We start from the raw sequence: 20,522 nt of genomic DNA on the forward strand, positions 1-20,522 counted from the left end.
TTGATCGAAACTGTTACAAAAGGCTTGATGCATTCATTTGCCTTCATATAATTTCACTGGGCAAACAATGCATGGTCATGTTTCTGGATTTAATCCAAACTGCTTAGGGTCTTAATATTTTATACTTTTATTGTCCTTTATTAGAAATTTCCCTATTCTTTCACATTATCTTTCGATCATCATCAATTGCCAATTTTAGTCAGCATGTCGCTGCTTTAGTAGTGCATATTTATTTATTTAAAACTTTATTGCACGTACACTGTGAAATTGATGGACTTAATGCCATAAGCATTCTCTAATAGTCAATCATTACCTACATATCTGGTAGAATTTTTATTAAGATGTCACATTCATTAACACAAAGACTAATTATTTTATCCTATAGGGATACCTTATATATTATAATTATATGGTTTGTAATAACGGCTTTCCTCATAGGGTAATTACTATTTTAACATTTTTAGCAAATAGATTGAATGAGTACAGTACTAATAGTATCAGAACAAACAAAACGACAAACAAACAATGAATTAAAACGTTTAATACACACTTATCAAAATAAAATAAAATATATATGTAAAGTAACAGTGACTATATTGTTTCATGATATTGTTGTAAACTCTTGTTTAAGTATTGTCTTCATCTATCAGAATTGGCGCTGGTTCTTTGTTTTTGCCTTTACTAGTATTCGATGCCTTTGGACTTACTCTTTTGGGAGAAGGCGGTCCCGTTGTTTGCAATTCTCGATAGTAACTAGCCAGTACCATTAAACAGTACACTTGGCCTGAAAATAAATAAAAGGGTACAATTTCATTTTAAGGTCAAATACGAAATTAAACCTCTTTCATGTAGGTAATTATTAAGGTAAGCGTCCACAGGCCCGCATCGTACGCAACGGATTTTAGTTTGTCTTGTATAGAAACTCATACAACTGCGTCCACCGATCCGCATCGCACGTAACGCATCATCATCTGATGACGTCACACGAAATACGTACGATGCGTGCGATGCGTTTATTATCATACCATTTTAATCTCTTCAGGGCTTCTTTTTGGGAAACATTATTGTATAAAATTGATTTCATAATTGCTAATTTGTCAGTCAAAATGTAAAAAACAAAGTTTGTCAAAATCTGTACTTAATTATCTAATTAATCTGGTTCGAAGGCCCCTGATGTTAAGTAATGTTATTTAAAAAAGTTGTTGGTAATACTTACCCAGTGTGATTATTAACGTTACTATACCCAATACATAGGCTGGAGAACAATCTGCGCCAGTTTTAGTAGAGGTAAATAAAAGAAGGCTAATACATACATTGTATACTAATAAAACTAATGAGATGTACATAAACCACAACACTGGTTCCGCTAAAGCCTGGAAATACAAAATTTTATTTATTACAGATTATTATTGATAACCAAATTAATCATCTGGGCAACTGATTGTCGAGCAATTTGTCGTAGGTTAGATTTCCGCACTGAACAACTATTTGTGTGATCCACCAATTGTTGTTTCGGGTCTGGATGTGATGTGAACTTGTATGTTTGTAAACACACCCACGACACAGAAGAATATCCTAGTGTTAGTGCTGTGCAACGTTAAAATTAAAACGTCCAGTGCTTCACCATCTCTATTTTCACCTAAAATATGTCAAAATAAAAAAATATGAAAAATAAAAACGTGTGGTTCCTCACCTTAAATATACCATACAGTAAGTATATGATAGCGGCGACAAGTGTGATAGAAATTATTAAAGACACATAACTTATCAATCTCGTTACAGTTTTAGAAGTGTAACATCTACTGAATTCATCATTTCCTCCGACATTTAAAAATGATTCAATCTGCAAAGCATTCATTTTGGTTAAGTATAGTTTTCTAATGTTCGTTTACCATAATCTATCTTCATTAGCGGATGTGTGGGACAGTGTGTGACTGATATCTTGGTATGATTATGATGATGATGTTCACTCTCTGAATTCTTCACCAGTTATGAACATGAAGCAAATACAAAGAGGGCCTTTAACATAATGTGTGTCACTTTACGGGGTGCGCGAGATGTTACAAATTTACACCCTTCTCTATTTTCCATCTAGCATTTGTCCATTGCTGGACATAAGCCCTTAGAATGAGCTTGATCTTTAGTCTTTCGCAATCAATCACTACCAGGCTCTTTGCAGTAGTCACACGACCTAATACGTGACCAACAATTATATTGAATTAAGTAATAAATAAATTGAGCTGGACAGACAGCTGGATAATTTCTCTCCTTAAAAAGGGAGACCATTGGATGCAGGTCGATTCTTATAGACCTATCTAGAAGTCATTGGGGGAGGCCTATGTTCAGCAGTGGACGTCTTGTGCATGATATGATGATAACTAAGATGATGAATAAATCAATATCAACGAGACAGATGGTGGGTTATATGTTGGGTATAGGTTCGTGGGAGTTATGGAGAAATTTAACTTGAACCTACTATAGTGACATGATACATTACCAGTTACCTTCGTCAAAACCAGATTACCAATACCGTACCTCCGTGCAAAACTGGTGACCCTCCTGAGAAGAAAGAACACAGAAAAAGGAAAATAATATCAAGACGTCGAATCCCTGCCAGTCTGAAGAAAGAAAAATATGGCTACCAGCGAAGAATTCTGTGACGCCCACGGCGTGACCACAGTGAAGAGCGACGTGGCGACGATATCCCTGCCCGCAAGATTGCCACAATTTTGGCGGCAAAATCCCCGCCTCTGGTTTGCGCAATTCGAGGCAGCCGTCGCCGCCAGCAAGATAGGAGAGGAGCAGAAATTTAACCTCGTCGTACCACTGCTCGGCAACAGCGACCTAGAACAGATCGCCGACATCATCCTTAACCCCCCAGCTACCGGCAAGTACAGTACGCTAAAAGAACGGCTAATATCCACGTACCAAGAATCCGACCATCGCCAGCTACAGAAGCTACTCAGTGGCCTCGAGCTCGGCGACCAGAAGCCCAGTCAGCTGCTCCGCAAGATGCGTGACCTCAGCGGCAAACTCCTGTCCGACGAAGCACTAAAAGTTATGTGGCTGAATCATCTTCCTGCACAAATACGCGCCGTAATCTCCGTAAACACCGAGTCGTCACTTGAAATGCTAGCCGCCATGGCTGACAAAATGATGGAGCACTTCGAGCCAACTTCCATCAACGCAGTCTCAACAACCACAACAGCGTGTCAAGAAAACTTACAATTCGCCTTACTATCGAAGCAAATAGAAAAACTTTCCCTAGAAATCGCCGAACTCCGTACGAACCAGCAAAGCGCGGGAAACTACCGACGCTACCCGCGCTTCCCACATCGCAATCGCTCACGCTCGCAATCACGATCCAGACAGCGTGGGCAGAGTAATATCAAGCCTGGCGACCCGAATTGGTTGTGTCGCTACCACTACCGATTCGGCGACGAAGCACGCAAATGCGAACCACCGTGTGCGAAGAAGCGGGAAAACTAGAAAGTACATCTACGTTGGCGGGCGTCGATGTAAACCAAACAAGCCGCCGACTCTGCATTATCGACACTAACTTACGAGAGAAGTTTCTTATCGACACGGGAGCCGACATATCTGTCCTATCTGCAAGAAACAAGAAACATTCGAAGCCGGCGAAGACAGCATACAAACTATTCGCAGCAAATGGCACCGAAATTCGCACCTACGGAGAGCGCACACTCGAGCTCAACCTAGGTCTGCGAAGACGATTCAGGTGGACTTTCGTTGTAGCCGACGTCAACACATCGATACTGGGTGCAGACTTCCTAGTACATCACCAACTACTAGTCGACTTGCATCGAAGAAAACTCATCGACCGCGTCACCGAACTCAGTGTAAATACGATCAAGATCAACAGCTCCGATCAAGAAACAGTCTACACAGTGAACCGGGATCACGCCTATCACGACCTACTAAAGAAATATCCCGACGTTCTGCGACCTATGTCATTGAAGACTCCAGTGAAACATAACGTGACTCACCACATCGAGACAACAGGACCACCTATATACTCACGTGCGCGACCTCTACCGCCCGACAGATACAAAGCAGCGAAACTCGAGTTCGAACATATGATGGAGATGGGTATTTGCAAGCCGTCAAATAGTCCTTGGGCGAGTCCACTGCACGTCGTTAAGAAAAAGACGGTTCACTTCGAGTCTGCGGCGACTACAGAAGACTAAACGCCGTCACAGTACCCGATAGATACCCTATACCACGTATCCAAGATTTTACCTACCAACTCCACGGCAAGAAGATATTTTCAAAACTCGATCTCAAGATGGCATACTTCTGGATACCAATAGCTAAAGAAGACGCACAGAAAACTGCAATAATCACTCCATTTGGTCTCTTCGAGTTTAACTGCATGACATTCGGCCTAAGAAACTCCGGACAGACTTTTCAACGATTCATGCACGAAGTGTTACGAGGACTCGACGACATCGTGTTTTGTTACATCGACGATCTACTTGTGCATTCGAAGAATCAAGACGAACATCGACGTCACATCGAAATAATACTCGAACGCCTAAATACCTACGGCGTCAGTCTAAACATCGATAAGTGCGAGTTCGATAAACAAAACGTCGAGTTTCTCGGGTACGAAGTGTCACCGGAAGGAATCAAACCTACTCAAGAACGAATTCAAGCCATAGTTAACTACCCAAAACCACAAACAGTTCAAGACCTAAGAAGATTTCTCGGTATGATTAACTTTTACCGCAGCTGCTTACCCCATCAAGCCGAATATCAACATGAACTTAACAAATATTTACATAATACTAAGAAGAAAGATAAGACTCCGATACCGTGGACCACAGAAGCAGAACAAGCCTTCGAGAAATGCCGACAAAGCATTCTCGACGCTACGACGCTCACGCACCCAATACATAACGCGCCGCTACGCTTATATACCGACGCATCGAACTCAAGCATCGGCGCCGTACTTCAACAACAAGTGGACAACGTGTGGAAACCGCTAGCATTTTTCTCGAAGACAATGAGTGAAACACAGCGACGTTACAGTGTATATGATCGCGAATTACTAGCAATGTACACTGCCGTCAAACATCTCCGTCGACTAATAGAGGGCAACGACCTAACAATATTCACAGACCACAAACCTCTTACTTATGCACTAACAAGATCACCTAGTACCAGCGACACATCACGAAGAGAACGCCAACTTCACTTCATCAGCCAGTTTTGTTCGAACATTAAGTACGTGCACGGTGATAACAACGAAGCGGCCGACGCCTTATCACGCATTGAAGAAATCGACCTATCAGAAACTTCAATCGACTACAATCAACTCGCAATAGACCAAGAAAACGACTCAGAACTACAGATTTGCATGTCAAGACCTAACCTACAGTTCACAAGTATTTCACTACCCGGAGGTCAACGACCGATTATCTGCGAAACATCAACAGGCAACATACGTCCGTATTTACCCGCGAAATATCGTTTTGCTGCATTCAAAGCGCAACACGATCTCAGTCACCCAGGCGTACGTACTACGAGGAAGATAATGTCAACGAAGTTCTTCTGGTCGAACATGAACAAAGAAGTCGGAACATGGGCGAAGACATGCATCGGTTGTCAGCGTGGAAAAGTACAGCGGCACACTATCAGTCCTCTCGGCGAGTTCGAAAAATCACAACGTTTCGAGCACATACACGTTGACATCGTGGGACCGCTGCCGCCGTCGAATGACTACCGGTACCTAGTAACGATGATCGATCGCTGCACTAAATGGCCCGAGGCGATACCAGTCCGAGATATCACCGCGGACACGATCGCCAAAGCCATCTTCGACGGGTGGATTTCAAGATTTGGTTGCCCACTACGCATCACGACGGACCAAGGCAGACAGTTCGAATCATCACTGTTCAATTCACTAATGAAGAAATGCGGAATAAAAAGAATACGAACTACAGCCTTCCACCCGCAAGCTAACGGACAAATCGAGCGCTGGCACCGCACTTTGAAGTCGGCACTCATGGCGAGATGCGCGCGCACAAACTGGAGCGACGAGTTATCAACGGTGTTACTAGGATTACGTACAGCACTTCGACAAGACAAGGAAGTCAGCGCGGCACTCATGACCTACGGTTCAACGCTTCGTGTACCATCGGATTTCTTCGTGCCTACACAGCCGAACATTGACGATGCCGAATTCGTTCGCCAGCTGACCGAAACAATGTCTACGTTATCCACGAACAACAAACCACACTCAAACACCGTACGCACATTTGTACACAAGGACCTAACCACGTGTACACACGTCTTTGTGCGCAATGACACCGTGCGCAGCCCGCTTGTACCTCCCTACGATGGCCCCTACAAGGTGATTCAACGCGACGGGAAGAATTTTACCCTACAGATGCCTAATCGAACTACAGTCGTCTCAATAGACAGAATAAAACCGGCATACTTACTCAACGAAGATAAACTGGCATACTTACACAACGAAGAAGAACACAAAACCTCAACTTCATCAAATACGTCGAGCGCTACAAGTACTTCAACTACACACACAAGCAACGACGCGCGGACGCCGCTACCCGCCCCCGCCCCACCGCGCGAAGCCTACGTCACCCGCACCGGCCGGACAGTGAAACCAAATGTACGCTTCGCTTAGGGGGGAGTGATATAGTGACATGATACATTACCAGTTACCTTCGTCAAAACCAGATTACCAATACCGTACCTCCGTGCAAAACTGGTGACCCTCCTGAGAAGAAAGAACACAGAAAAAGGAAAATAATATCAAGACGCCGAATCCCTGCCAGTCTGAAGAAAGAAAATTATGGCTACCAGCGAAGAATTCTGTGACGCCCACGGCGTGACCACAGTGAAGAGCGACGTGGCGACGATATCCCTGCCCGCAAGATTGCCACAATTTTGGCGGCAAAATCCCCGCCTCTGGTTTGCGCAATTCGAGGCAGCCGTCGCCGCCAGCAAGATAGGAGAGGAGCAGAAATTTAACCTCGTCGTACCACTGCTCGGCAACAGCGACCTAGAACAGATCGCCGACATCATCCTTAACCCCCCAGCTACCGGCAAGTACAGTACGCTAAAAGAACGGCTAATATCCACGTACCAAGAATCCGACCATCGCCAGCTACAGAAGCTACTCAGTGGCCTCGAGCTCGGCGACCAGAAGCCCAGTCAGCTACTCCGCAAGATGCGTGACCTCAGCGGCAAACTCCTGTCCGACGAAGCGCTAAAAGTAATGTGGCTGAACCAACTTCCTGCACAAGTACGCGCCGTAATCTCCGTCAACACCGAGTCGTCACTTGAAATGCTAGCCGCCATGGCTGACAAAATGATGGAGCACTTCGAGCCTACTTCCATCAACGCAGTCTCAACAACCACAACAGCGTGTCAAGAAAACTTACAATTCGCCTTACTATCGAAGCAAATAGAAAAACTTTCCCTAGAAATCGCCGAACTCCGTACGAACCAGCAAAGCGCGGGAAACTACCGACGCTACCCGCGCTTCCCACATCGCAATCGCTCACGCTCGCAATCACGATCCAGACAGCGTGGGCAGAGTAATATCAAGCCTGGCGACCCGAATTGGTTGTGTCGCTACCACTACCGATTCGGCGACGAAGCACGCAAATGCGAACCACCGTGTGCGAAGAAGCGGGAAAACTAGAAAGTACATCTACGTTGGCGGGCGTCGATGTAAACCAAACACTACTAATTAAATTCTGCTTATAGTATTAAGTATTAGGTATTTATAGTACTAGAAAGTCTACAAAAAGAATTGAGAAAATTAAACGTACGACAAAAAGGATGTGAAGTGCAGCTATGACAATGCAACCTATTTTTAATTTGATACAGTAACAACATAGATGCACACGAGGCAAACATTTGAGAAATTTCATTTAATTTAGATTTTTTATTTGAAAATTATATTTGCAAACATAACTTTATGTAGGTGACATGTATACAGTTTAATGTCAAAAATGTCATAATCATGATGTCATTATATCAGTTTTTTCTGATTTCTGGTTTTAGGGAATGGACTAAACTTTCTCTCATGTTGGACCTGAACTTAAACTTATTTCTTATGTAAAGAGTTTAATCTAAAGTTAGTTTAGTGTCAATACGAACATTCCACTTTTAGATTTTTGTTTTTAAATATTAATAACGTTTTTGATGCAGTCGTTTCCAAACGGCTTATCTAGAAGTCATTGGGGAAGGCTTATGTTCAGCAGTGGACGTCTTGTGGCTGATATGATGATGATGATCAACCTAATTGAGAAATAATTCTTAACAGATTTAACATGATAAGCAATAACGTTCAAATAAGCGACTGCAAATTCTTCAAAGACCACAATTTTCTACTAACCACTAAAACGTAACAAGAAAAAATAAAAATATGGAAAAAGAACCCTTCACTTACTCATAATAACATATTTAATATCCAAACAACATTACAATAACATTTACATAGCCCATGAAAAAAGTCGACAGTACTTAGTTACATTGCAATTTTGGTTCAGTTGATCTGAAGCAAGTCATGTCTCTCAGCGAGAAGTCTTGCAAGTCAAGAAGTCAAGCAATCTTGCGCTGAAATACGACGATGTTAAGGTTTTAATTGGGTGTTCATATGACCTTGAAATTTCTTTGGTAACTTGGTACCACTAGCAGAAACACCTAATCTTTCTTTACTTGTTTTCACGTTGCCATCTTCATCCTCTACGAGCTCACCAGGTTCACAATTCATCTCCTCTCTATACGTGTACACAATCAGTATAAAGTACGCCCATACTGAAAAAAAAAACAAATGATGTTGTAGGTTGTCTAGGAATGTTACGGACATGCGACGCGGCTGTTATAATGCCGTATTTGTAAAGAGTGTTCAAATTAGCTGAAAGAGAATAATGCACTTTTTGGATTAACTACTGGGCCTATTTCACTCATTTTTCGTATGTTATCAGCCAAGATGATAACAAATATGTGGTTTAAATTAAGTCATAAGAGGTTTCCCTTATATGGGTTACTTATTACTGGTGTGTGTAAAAAGACGGAGCTCGTTTCAAACAATACTGGTATGTCGATTATTTAGTACCTCTTTATAAGTTATTATAAAAAGCTAAAAGGGAGGGGTTTTTTCAGCAGTGGTCATGTCTATCATGGTGACAATTTTAAAAAGAAAACAGCTACAATAACGCCTTCAAGACTTAGCTGTTTTTGAACAATTAAAGTCAGAAGGAAAATACGTGGCTTGGTTCAATAATACTATACATAGGTAAATTGAACAGGTACTTACATATAGCATAGAAGAAGTGCGCAACACTATCACTGCCGTTATTACAATCGGAAGCAATTATTTGAGCTATAGTGACCGACGCATGGATTACCATCAAAATGGCGGCGAAGAAGCCAAATATAATGAACAGGTCTAAAGTTATTGGATAGGCCTTCTGAAATACAACAAAACCAAATATATTTTGGAAGGAGACACTGCAAAGCTTTTAAACAATTAACTACTTACCTACATAAAATGCTATAGCTATATGTAATTGTATACATTAATGTCAATAGACATTATCAGAAGTAATGCGTGCGATATCGCTCTAGTGGATTACCTACCAGTTAAACATTTTTTTCTAAAATAAAAGTCGCCTAAGTTACTAGTTACTTCTTAGTACATCAGCTACCTGTCAGTATCGCTCCAACCATCGCAGAGATTAGCAAGAACAAACGAACAGACTGACAAAAGTTGTAAAAAATATTATATTGGTGTATGTATATTCCACTCTCTGACACTCCAACTTATTAGTTTAGATAAGTATCTTACCAAAAAGAGGCTGAGTAGAAAGAAAAAGCTGCAGGACAATAACACCACATCGACGAGAAGTAATATCCACATTATGATAATCATAGGTATGTAGAGTATACCTCCTTCTCGTGTGTAAATTTTGGTACAAACAGGACAGAACAGGATCCGAATACTATGCGCAGTCGACATCTATGCAGGGAGAAACAATATAATTAATTTTTAATCAGAAAAATATATTTACCGCCATACTTACTCAGAGTCATTCAATGGTTACTTTACGTCAACCCAGCCCTTAGCAATTGTTCTCGGTACAAAATCGTTACTAACAAATAGTTTCAGTAATCATTAAATGTCTTTAAGTACGGTAGTTAGACAACTTGTTTAATTTCAAAAACAAGTTATATTTCTTCATATTCCCAGGTTATCTATCTGTTTACTTGATAAAGTTGCTACCTAACGCAACCATAAAACATAAATAATATAAGGATCAATAGTGAAACGTAAAAGAAATTCGCACATAAAACATATTTTCTATAATTTATTAGTTTTTAATGAGTAATCAATCAATTTGTGAACAAAAAGTGTGCACAATCTTAACAAAGAGAATATATTTTCTTGTGGAAAGCTGGAACATGAGACGGTTCTACCCTTTGTATCTTCTCCTCATGTAAAAAATCAAACATAACATTTTAATATATAAACTTCATTATCTTATTTTACACGAGTTTTGGCAGAGTATTCGTAAACTTTTTGTATAGTTATTTAAAACTAGCTACTTCCGCGTGATTTTACTCGCTCTGCTCAGCCCATTTTGATTGTAGCGTGATGCTTTATAAACTTTAACTTTCCTCGATAAATGGTCTATTCAACACAAATCGGATTAGTAGTTCCGGCGATTAGCGCGTTCAAACACAAACAAATTCTTCAGCTCTATATAATAGTATAGGATAACCCTTTGGACATTGCTATAATTAATTATGTTTTACGCTTTATTTCTACTCACCATGCTCCAAGTTGCTATTAGGATGCACGCTAATCTGAATTTGGTAGTGCAGTAACAGCAATGTTTCATCTTTGGTAGCGGCAAATGCTTCATGTTTACAAAGTCAGATAAATTTATCTCTAGCTAAATAATAACATGATTTGATTTGTAATCAAAAATGTTATAATCATATATTTGATAAACAAATTAGATGATTTTTATAACCCTTTTCCCAGTTATATCATATACATACTTTCGTTTAGCTTTGATATATGTGTCATTAATGACAGTTTAAAGTAAAGTCATTGATAATGAGTTGTGGTTTTCCATGGGTCAGAGAATTATTGCTTAAGAACTTTTGGTATGGGTCTCTTTGATGCAGTAAGGCAGAATTTTATGAAACCGGCAAACTATAATACGTATATCTATGAACCAAATAAAATAAAATTCTAGCCAACAGACCACCACAGATGGGGTCCAGTAGGGCTGAAGCGGAGCTGCAGAATCTAACGAATTATGGGAGCTCCGGTTCGAAAGGCAGGAGTGGGAACGGGGTGGATTTTGGTCAGTAGCAGTCTGACTCTCCTCTCGCCTCGCCCACGGCGGGAGAAGTCAATGGACGATGTTCCCTACTTCAAAAAAAAAAAACTATTACAGAAACAATGATAAATTTACTGAACAAAATGAAACACCAAGTATAAAAATACTTAAATGTTTTAATAAACTCTAAAAATTACAATATCTATACAAAATATTGTTTCGTTCTTATTACAAACAAGATCCTATTGTTAAACACTTCACTGACTTCGGTACATTTGACTAATAGAAGAATAAATCCATTATACCTACATAATTTCATATACTATCGATTCTCAGCTCGGTAGGTGGAATTTTTGTAGGAATTAATTACTATTAGATAGTAGGTCCAGGCTGAAAATTAAGAGAAAATATTAAAAATATATATACATTATGTACGTATCGTTAGTGGTTGGTTTCATTTTGCTTATTATCGACTTTCTTATAGTCTAATGAGAATTCTGGTGAAGAGCAGACGTTGGTGGTGATGCAAATGAAACTAAAAGTATCACACAATTTGTCGAAGTTAAAATAAATAAAAAATACAAAATAAATCTAGACAAAAATAGACGATATTTTTGTACATTTTCTCCAGTACGAAACAACCATTAACCAAAAGCCAGAGTTTCAGTACTAAAGGTTGCATCGCATGTAAGATGCAGTTTACACGCGGTATGCCAGCAGTTTCAACTTTATGACCTGTTTTACTACACATGGCTTTTAGGTCTCAGAGGAGTGAACTAGGTACTTTCTCTACGTGGTCTATTTCACATACAGACGTACATAGATACTTATGTACCAGGTTTAGTCTCAATCTGGTCTCAATCTTACTATTATTTTAATGTGAATGTTTGTGAGTTTGTGTATGTTGCTCAACCACGTCAAAATGACTGAAGGGATCGGGATGAAAGTTGGAATAGGGGTAGATTATGTTCTAGAATAATAATAGGATACTTTTTATCCCAAGGGACTTTGGGCGAAGCTAGGCAAAAGTTATACATAACATGAATTACAAACATTGCTTAATTTGACAAATACGTAACTTTCATTTTACAAAACAACTCTTAATATTATATTGAATTTAGATATTAGAACTCACGTGGTGATGGGAATTACAACGTGATTGTTTTGTTACTAGCGTTGTTCCTTTTAAAGAATAATGTCATGTCAATACTAAACTTGTATAATAGAATACTTACTTATTAAATCGACAAAACAGAACAAAAACTCGAACACAGGGAAGGGTCCCCCGACTGTCAAACATGCGGCCACATACAACATTCCGTACATGAACGAAGCTATCATTGCTACAACACACGATATCATAAATTTTTTTAATGCTTTTTGGTCTGGAGGCTGAAATATTAAAACAATATTAATTAGCATATACTTATTATAATGGTTTATGAATTTGTATGTCGTCTTTGTCAACCTGTTTTCGTTTATTGCTGGACACAGGTTTCTTTAACTGCGCGTTATTGAGATAAATCAGCTCTCAGTTCATTGCAAGTCCAAAAATAATTATAACTTTAAGATGAAATTTGTCAGCACGTATTCTAAGTCCCCGCCAAGCTTATCTATGCAAATTTTAATAAAAGCAGTCAAGCAGTTTGTACATAAAAGTGTAACAGACCAATAATTCGGTACATACATACATAAAAATTACAAAATTTAGAATACCACTCTAGATTAAAAGAGTTTTAATTAAAATATAGGTACTCACTCTAAAAATTTTGATAAGAAAATGGAGACTAAAACCTAGGAAGACTAAGTCGGTAAATAGTACACCCCAGCCGATCCATCGTATTATTTTTACTAATGATGAACTAGACAGTTCTCCCATTTCACTAGAACGCGTCGTTAACGTTCGAGATGCAGTTTTGTTCTTAGAAGACAAGCATGATGGGCCCAGGCCAGCGTTTGCGCCGAAACCAAAACTTAACTGTGGATAAGAAAAAAAAATGTTTTTAAACTGACGGTTACTAACAATATCTATAGAACTTGAAATGGGAAACATACAACAACAACAAAACATCCACCCGCATATTACTCCAGTTCATCCGTAATGATGGAGCTTGCAACAGTGCCGAAATATCGGAAACTCATAGAAATGAACAAACACGGTAAATATCCAAGTTCTAAGAAAAAAAATTGTTTGATTTCCTTATATTTTTAAAGCAGGTTCACAAGTAGTCGGAATACTTTTTAATACTATTCACTTAAGGTGTTAGTTTCATGACGTTTTGCAGAAACTATGTTTGAGGAAAATTAAGCTACTCGTATATAACAGTATTCTAAAACTATCAAAACTTACAACGTTGCTGAGGTTTATATCAACCACATCTGCTTCGTCTGCACTGCTGGTTATAAAGCATGAGACTCGTATTACAAAAGCGTGTCGTACGGTCGCCCACGAAACCGATGGGCAGGTTACCTGTCAAGCAAAATTAATTAAATGTAGTGTATAAGTTACGTAACCTATGTATCAACTTACATACACTTTATTCTAACTGACGTCATAAATGAGAAAGTGAGTTTGTTAATTTGTTACTTATTTATATCTTATAGCCTCATCTTTTTAAAATTTTGCGTAAGTACGGAAAAGGATACCTAAGTAGACACAGATAAAGCGGGGGAAATCTAGTAATAGATATATATCAGGCTACAGTAGGCTGCGCGACGTCGCCGCGTCTGTGCACGCTGCACATGATGAAGAGTCCGTCTGTGACTCGAAACTAGTCGAACTTTTCTCTATTAATGTATGTGAGTAACCCGTTAGTTTAGTAGATTTTTAGTTAATTTAGTATATCTCACAATAGGTATTAGAAGAAAAAGATATAAATATATTTTATGTTTTCAAATGTCTAGGTTTTGGTAACCAAAATAGCAGCTTTTAGGTGTAGCATATAAATGCAGTTGAGTATCACAGAATAACCCTTAGTATATTCCTCGCAGTGCAGATACTAAAAGCATGCATTAAGCACATTTAAAAACCAGATACTCACTATACCGAGGACGACAATAATCGCTGTAGCCGTTTTTAAATCTGTGACGCAACCACAACATGATTTCACCTGAGGTATTCGATATTTACGATGATCAGAATCCCAGGCATTTGGTTGCATTTAACACAGTATATTAAAAGTAATACAACAAGTAAATTAACAAATCGATTGTAAAGTATCGGTCTACAACAATAATAGATTATTAAGACAGATGTGTCAAAACAAACTCAATGACATTTGTCATTATGTTGATCACAGAGTTTTAAAGAAAGCAAAGGCAATAATTGATTTTAAAGAAAAGTTCGAATACACATCAGCTATTGAGTAGTATTAAACGTTTATTCTGTTTAGAATATTTAAGACTGGTTTTAACCCAGAAGGGTTGTTAAAAACTTTTATACTCTTTTTTTACTTTTCACTCGTACAGTATATAAATGTACTTTTACTTCTATTTACAATTCAGTGATATATAACCCTTGATTATATGTACTATGCACATAGGTATATGTAAACGATAGGGGATTGTTCCTTTATTAATATCTAAGTAAATAGCTAGGTGTAAACAAATACTAATTTTGCTATGGAATCCACGGTAATGCTTGGCTTAGTTTAAGCGCCGAAAACCGGGGGATTTCAACATTATTGCTTCCCTCCGAGGTACGGGAGTGAGGGGAGAGGGGACTCTTAACAAGATTACATTGGAGATAAAATGGCTGAGATAATAGCGGCCCCGTAAGCTGCCTCCAAGCCTGGCTCTAAAACAAAATTAAAATTGAACGAAAAGTTGGAATTTTCTCAAATTACTTATCTTCCTCCTCTACTTTTTATCTACCTACAAACTGGATTTAATAAAAGAAAGTTTAATTTAAAGAATAAGATTTTTACATGAAAAAGTTATTACTAGACATTGCCTATATTTTTAGGTACGCTAGGTACTAAAACGATGACGACGGTGTGTGTGATTATCTAATGAATTCAAAACGTAGGTGGAATGCAAAAAAATGATAGGAATGTAATGTGATAAGCGAGCTACTTTCAGTCAACGATAAAATTTCATTTTAGAGCCTTCAGGTCAATCCTAAAATATATCCAGATTATAAATGTAAAATAAAAATCTATTTCGAGTTCAAGCAAATGGAATTAGCTCTCTAGTCACTGCAAGCGCCATTTATACGGATTTTAATTAAACTTAAGACTTTTAGATAATAAAATTATTTCCCACATTAGCTGTTTATTTTACTACTTATCTGGTAGCGTAAAATATAATAGGCGTAAAATTCATTGCTTCAATGACACATTTGTTACTGCTTCTTTTTGTATAAAATGTAATTTCTTTTGGTTGAATTTTCTAGTCATTATGTCTGTGAAGTAGGTAAAGAAATTCTTTAATATAATTTACAATGATATGGCATTTTGTGCGTTTAGCGTAGCGTGAAAATTTATGTGAAAAACTGCTATCTCCATTGTATGTAGGTATGTCATACTGGTGATAAGTTACATACTTACGTAGGTACAATGAAACTTATCCACGGTAGAGCGTGCATGTAGAATATATCTTAATTAACATCAGAAATTAGTTGAATTTGTATAATACGGTTTCATATAATACCAAGTCGCTACTGAGAAATGGAAAAGTCACAAACTTTTTGTTCAACAAACGCACTAGTGACCAGCGAAGACTAATTTATTGTGAGATGGAAACATAAATTTACCACGAAGCAGTTTCCACCTATATACCATTAACATAAAGCACATAATGGTATGTATTTCTCAATATATAACTTAGCTTTGGTACATAACGTGCTCTCTTGAACACGGTCTAGTATTGATCGAGGCACTCGCTTGTTTCAAATTCAATTCGCAGAGTGGGAATAACAATAAAAGTTGGACCGTGTATCTCGCAGCATCACCTGCGCCCCAATACGTGTACTGAATATACAAAGCTTTGTGATCGAATTTTAAACTCTATATACTATGTAGGTAAGAATAGTATAGCATGAATATAGCTAAGGCAAAACTAAGAATGCTCTCATGATTTTTATCCTAAAATCTAAGGGCAGATTGGAGAAACTTCAAAAGTGTGGATACTACTTACTTAAATTATATCGTGTTTTTTTATTTATTGCGATAAAACTAAATTATATGTTATAAACATTTAAATTACTTTATTAATGTGACGTCTTGATCAAGTATTAGACGCAAAACATGAAACTAAAGTTTTGTTTTCATGTCTACCACCTATAAAGAGCGTTTATTATATCAACGGTAAGCTGACTGCATCCATATATTATTCCGTCAGGCATCGCGTTATTTAGGTCAATTTATCAAGGTAGTTTAACAGGAAATACGTATTTATTTCATGAGAATTCCCCATAAAAATTCATACTTTCAGTAATGCTATTCGAAATACTTCAAGACTTTGTGCGTGCTTGCCGCTTTATTCTCAAAAATGTTTCATGTAGGTACCCGTCGACTTATTGTGTACAATGTACAACTACCATGTGTAGATCACATGCGATACGTATCAAGATTGTTTCCACGAAGGAACACCCGCGTGTCGCGCTCGTTCCCGCGCACCCATACCAAGAAATGTCAAAATATTTCATACGAAGACTATTGTAAATATGAGGCGAACCGCTCTATGACATATACGTCTCTATTTTTTACAGCCACTTCTTATCCTCGTAGATACGCGGCAAAAACACGCCTCGGGCTCGAGTCACGAATCGCAATATGGGCCTCGTGATAAATCTTCACGAATTCCAGTTTTATTTATTAAGTTGTATGGTGTTTTTACGATGTAACGCCGCGGGGGCGCTCATTACAACACTGCCTCCGCGGAACGTGATGAAAAAACTTTTCCCGGCGATATCTTCTTGCAACATTAATTACGAAACTCGGAAAGTTCCCTGCCTTGGAATAGCGCCGCTCATTTATATTTCTTTGTACACTTTCTGGCGGACTCGACAACAATATATTTTTACGATTTTCTTTTTCTAGAATGGAAAAAGGGACGAGCCTAGTTCCCTCGTACAGCTGATAAGAATATATCGAGTGTTACAGGCAGTAAAAATACTGAAGACATCACGTAGCAAAACAGGTCTGGGAGTTTTATGTGAGCAATTTGGAGCGTTCACAAAAGAAATGCTAACGTTGACGCGAACGTGACGCAGCCGGGCGACCCCGGGCCAAATGTGTCCTCTGAACCGTGTGCCATACGTATTGTAGTTTTACTATCAGAGCTTATTTACATTTGAAAGGTTTTATACATAGGCATGAAAACTAAATCTGATAAAATACCAAACGTGGACAGTTGTTTTAGAATAAGTATTCCACATATAAAATCTTAATATGTTTTTCATCGCAGTGCTGTTATTACCGTTCAATAAAACCTACTCAGTAACGCACGTAAACTCAAAACATGGGTCTTACGAGTGTTTCAATAAAATGTTCATCGAATGTCCTGCCATGGTGCGCAATCGCCGCCCAAAACCGGTAATGAACCGACCCGAGAGATACCATAATCGAATATTTTCGAGGGTAATGGCTTTTATAAGAGATAATTGAAGTTCTGGAACAGCGAAGGGTTCCGTAGGCTAATAACCGCGTAGGGCGTATCTGTGAGTTAATTTATGTTACTATAACTCAGTTGGACAGGTTTTGTTCAATAGGTAATTTAGATGTTGGCAACATTGTCGTAATGAGAACGGAACTGTTTGGTTTATTAGCATGTTGAGTGATGCATTGCATCTGGGATGTATCGTGGTAAATTGAGACTTTGTGTTTTTATCGAATAAACAACGAAAACGTAAAGATAATTCATTTTTACCAGCATATTTATATTGTAACAAAACTATTGCATTCGACGCAGCAAACTGCTACAAGGAATATTAAATCAATTGAGATCTACAAGATACCTACTCAATTCAGTATTATTTGAGCCTGGCATGATAAGTTAGTTAAAATAGGGTTTGTTCTTAAGGGTCCTTAAAATATATCAGTACCTAATACTAAAAGAAAGAAGGTAGGCATTTAACGGCACAAAAATGATGTCATGTGAACTCATGTATACCCAAAAACGGTGTCCAATATGTACTTATTATACTTGTGTGCAGGCATATCGTGACATAAAAAGTACATAAAAAAATCTGGATTTCTTAAAATAATACATTTAAAGTCAAGTAAGTCCGCGTTTTATATCTACACCTCCGTGTTATTAACAGTTAAGTAAAACATCTAAAGGGCGTTCCTCCTTCTTAATTTATATAACGAAAACCCAACATCATCAGTGTTACACAATAAACTTTATAATTATAAAGTTAAGGTAGCAAATTGGCTGTTCGATGTTGTTTCTTACGCTGTTCTTAGAGTAAAACATTGAAGCTTTGGCTTAAACGAAAATGCTCATAATGTATACAAGATATGGCCTCGTGTGGCAGTTTGTTATGAAGTTTATAGTGGAGGCAACACGGTTCTAGTTACATGCTCATTGGGAGATGAAAAAAGGCGGCGATTTGGAACATTATCTGTAATAATTTAGGAGATTGTATAGCTTTGGTTGGTGGAACAAAATAAAAAAAATTAAACGGGTAGAAATTATGAAAAATGTACGCGGAGTTATTGGATAGTTACATATTTTAAGTTTTACGATAGGTTAGTAGAGGTGTGTGTTATGATAAACGCCGCGGGTAATATGGAACATGATGTCGGAATGTTATTAGAGATTTTTATTAAAACTACAGTCGTAAACCGGATCATACGGCAACCGCTCCGGCGTTCAGCGTTCTCTGTGACATTATATTAATTTGTGACGTGTTGAAAGGAATGATTGTTTTGTTTAGCTTAAATAGGTACCGTACCTGTATTGGTACTTACATATCTTTATGATAATATCATTTGAGTAACAGAATAGGTTTGTTCTTCATAAGCACAACTTAGATCAAAATATTGCATTTTAGTTTCGTTATGTTTAATTAGTATAAGCCAGTTGTTTAATTTTATTGAAACTTTATTTTCTATTGTATCTCTTATAGACGACAATCAAGAGGTTAAGAAATACCTACTGCATTTTTCTTGATAAAATATATCTATGTACAATTTATTAATACACACTATTTCTGTTTGCAATTATAAATATACAAGACACCGGCCTCCACAAATGACAGAGCAACACAATAATTTATGGACAAGATCACTAACACATTTTCCTTCTAACATAAATATAAATAGGTAAATATGTACATGTAATTGCATTGTAAATTTACGAGGTACATAGGCTTCGTATCATAAATATCAAATAGTAAAAAAAACAGTAAGATAACGTTCTACTAAACGCTTTTTAAAGTGTTATGATTTATGTAATGCACATAACACAATGCGTGGTTAATATTTTATGAGTGTTAAATCTATATTAAATTTGTATGTGCTAAATGTAGCGAGAGGAAATATCACTAAACGGTTTTATGATGTGATTTTAACACGTACCTACACATAGTTTATAAATAGCCGCTCTTTATGGGGATCTAAGATAAGAAGTTTATGTTGTTTTTTTGCTGAATTAGGATTAATAAAATCTTTGCATTTACTTTGGTACCTCTATTTATTAACATTAATAGGTAAGTAGTCATTAAAAAAAGAAAATAGATTAGAATAGTGATAATGATTTCTTTTCAAATATTTTATATTTTCTTAGATACGTTAATTGTAGACTCAGTATTTATTTCAAGCGCCAACTGCTCCATTCAGAATACTTCACAAAAAATTGCAACACTTTTACTTAAAAAACTTTTACCCCTACATTGAGTTTCAAGCATCAACTATATCTTGAAATATTTAGTGGAACTTAAAATTTTGGTCATTGTAAGCAGCGGGGAGACGCGGGGGTGTAGGTGTGCTCGTAAACTGTACGTTTTATGGAAATATAAGATCCTTGTCGGCGACGGTGCCTACATGCCCGGCCCTCCTCACTCGCCTCAGAATGTAATCTCCTGTACCTGACTCCGTATCTTTACATACTACGGATTTTATCTCGACGCACATGTAGGTAGAGGTTAAGAAACTTCGATATTTATAGCCACATAAGGTAATATGAATAATGAACATGATCCCTGATGCTTTTACAAACCAAATG

At 37.9% G+C, this 20,522-nt stretch overlaps 5 protein-coding genes across 15 annotated transcripts in view; 3 read left to right on the top strand and 2 right to left on the bottom strand.

The window, feature by feature from the left end:
- Positions 1 to 20,522, top strand: part of LOC126912804 (uncharacterized) — a 381,241-nt gene that overhangs the window by 149,490 nt on the left and 211,229 nt on the right. The window lies entirely within an intron of this gene.
- LOC118269589 (homeobox protein abdominal-B) overlaps positions 1 to 20,522 on the top strand; it is a 111,579-nt gene that overhangs the window by 18,222 nt on the left and 72,835 nt on the right. The window lies entirely within an intron of this gene.
- LOC118269593 (uncharacterized) lies at positions 526 to 11,098 on the bottom strand. 6 transcript variants are annotated; one of them, XM_035584773.2, is made up of 8 exons: positions 10,833 to 11,096; positions 9,848 to 10,018; positions 9,317 to 9,470; positions 8,716 to 8,814; positions 8,529 to 8,613; positions 1,694 to 1,843; positions 1,217 to 1,373; positions 526 to 784 (listed from the first exon to the last, which is right to left on the bottom strand). In XM_035584773.2, exons 1-5 carry the CDS (start codon positions 10,923 to 10,925, stop codon positions 8,591 to 8,593), a joined length of 540 nt encoding a protein of 179 aa, XP_035440666.1. In that variant the 5' UTR covers positions 10,926 to 11,096; the 3' UTR covers positions 526 to 784; positions 1,217 to 1,373; positions 1,694 to 1,843; positions 8,529 to 8,590. The 6 variants fall into 6 exon arrangements, with proteins under 6 accessions (XP_035440666.1, XP_035440665.1, XP_035440664.1 ...); XM_035584772.2 differs by having other exon boundaries at positions 8,447 to 8,613; XM_035584771.2 differs by having other exon boundaries at positions 8,447 to 8,814; positions 9,317 to 9,467; positions 10,833 to 11,098.
- On the top strand, positions 2,577 to 4,144 carry LOC126912805 (uncharacterized). Its single transcript, XM_050706825.1, has one exon. It carries the CDS (start codon positions 2,635 to 2,637, stop codon positions 3,487 to 3,489), a length of 855 nt encoding a protein of 284 aa, XP_050562782.1. The 5' UTR covers positions 2,577 to 2,634; the 3' UTR covers positions 3,490 to 4,144.
- On the bottom strand, positions 11,583 to 14,619 carry LOC118269591 (uncharacterized). The gene is made up of 5 exons (XM_035584766.2): positions 14,393 to 14,619; positions 13,702 to 13,821; positions 13,111 to 13,329; positions 12,587 to 12,743; positions 11,583 to 11,741 (listed from the first exon to the last, which is right to left on the bottom strand). Exons 1-5 carry the CDS (start codon positions 14,510 to 14,512, stop codon positions 11,674 to 11,676), a joined length of 684 nt encoding a protein of 227 aa, XP_035440659.2. The 5' UTR covers positions 14,513 to 14,619; the 3' UTR covers positions 11,583 to 11,673.

This window comes from Spodoptera frugiperda, chromosome 30 (assembly GCF_023101765.2).
Source record: "Spodoptera frugiperda isolate SF20-4 chromosome 30, AGI-APGP_CSIRO_Sfru_2.0, whole genome shotgun sequence".
Taxonomy (NCBI): domain Eukaryota; kingdom Metazoa; phylum Arthropoda; class Insecta; order Lepidoptera; family Noctuidae; genus Spodoptera; species Spodoptera frugiperda.

Excerpts from the sequence above, each read along its gene's own strand:
- LOC126912805 (XM_050706825.1), top strand. The coding sequence starts at position 2,635 with ATGGCTACCAGCGAAGAATTCTGTGACGCCCACGGCGTGACCACAGTG.
- LOC118269591 (XM_035584766.2), bottom strand. The coding sequence starts at position 14,512 with ATGCAACCAAATGCCTGGGATTCTGATCATCGTAAATATCGAATACCT. Across the intron at positions 13,330-13,701 it reads ATATAAACCTCAGCAACGTT|TTAAGTTTTGGTTTCGGCGC; the intron begins GTAAGTTTTGAT and ends TCTTATCCACAG. Across the intron at positions 12,744-13,110 it reads TTCTTATCAAAATTTTTAGA|CCTCCAGACCAAAAAGCATT; the intron begins GTGAGTACCTAT and ends TTAATATTTCAG.
- LOC118269593 (XM_035584768.2), bottom strand. The coding sequence starts at position 10,925 with ATGAAGCATTTGCCGCTACCAAAGATGAAACATTGCTGTTACTGCACT. Across the intron at positions 10,019-10,832 it reads TAATAGCAACTTGGAGCATG|ATGTCGACTGCGCATAGTAT; the intron begins GTGAGTAGAAAT and ends CTCCCTGCATAG. Across the intron at positions 9,471-9,847 it reads TTCTACTCAGCCTCTTTTTG|AAGGCCTATCCAATAACTTT; the intron begins GTAAGATACTTA and ends GTTGTATTTCAG.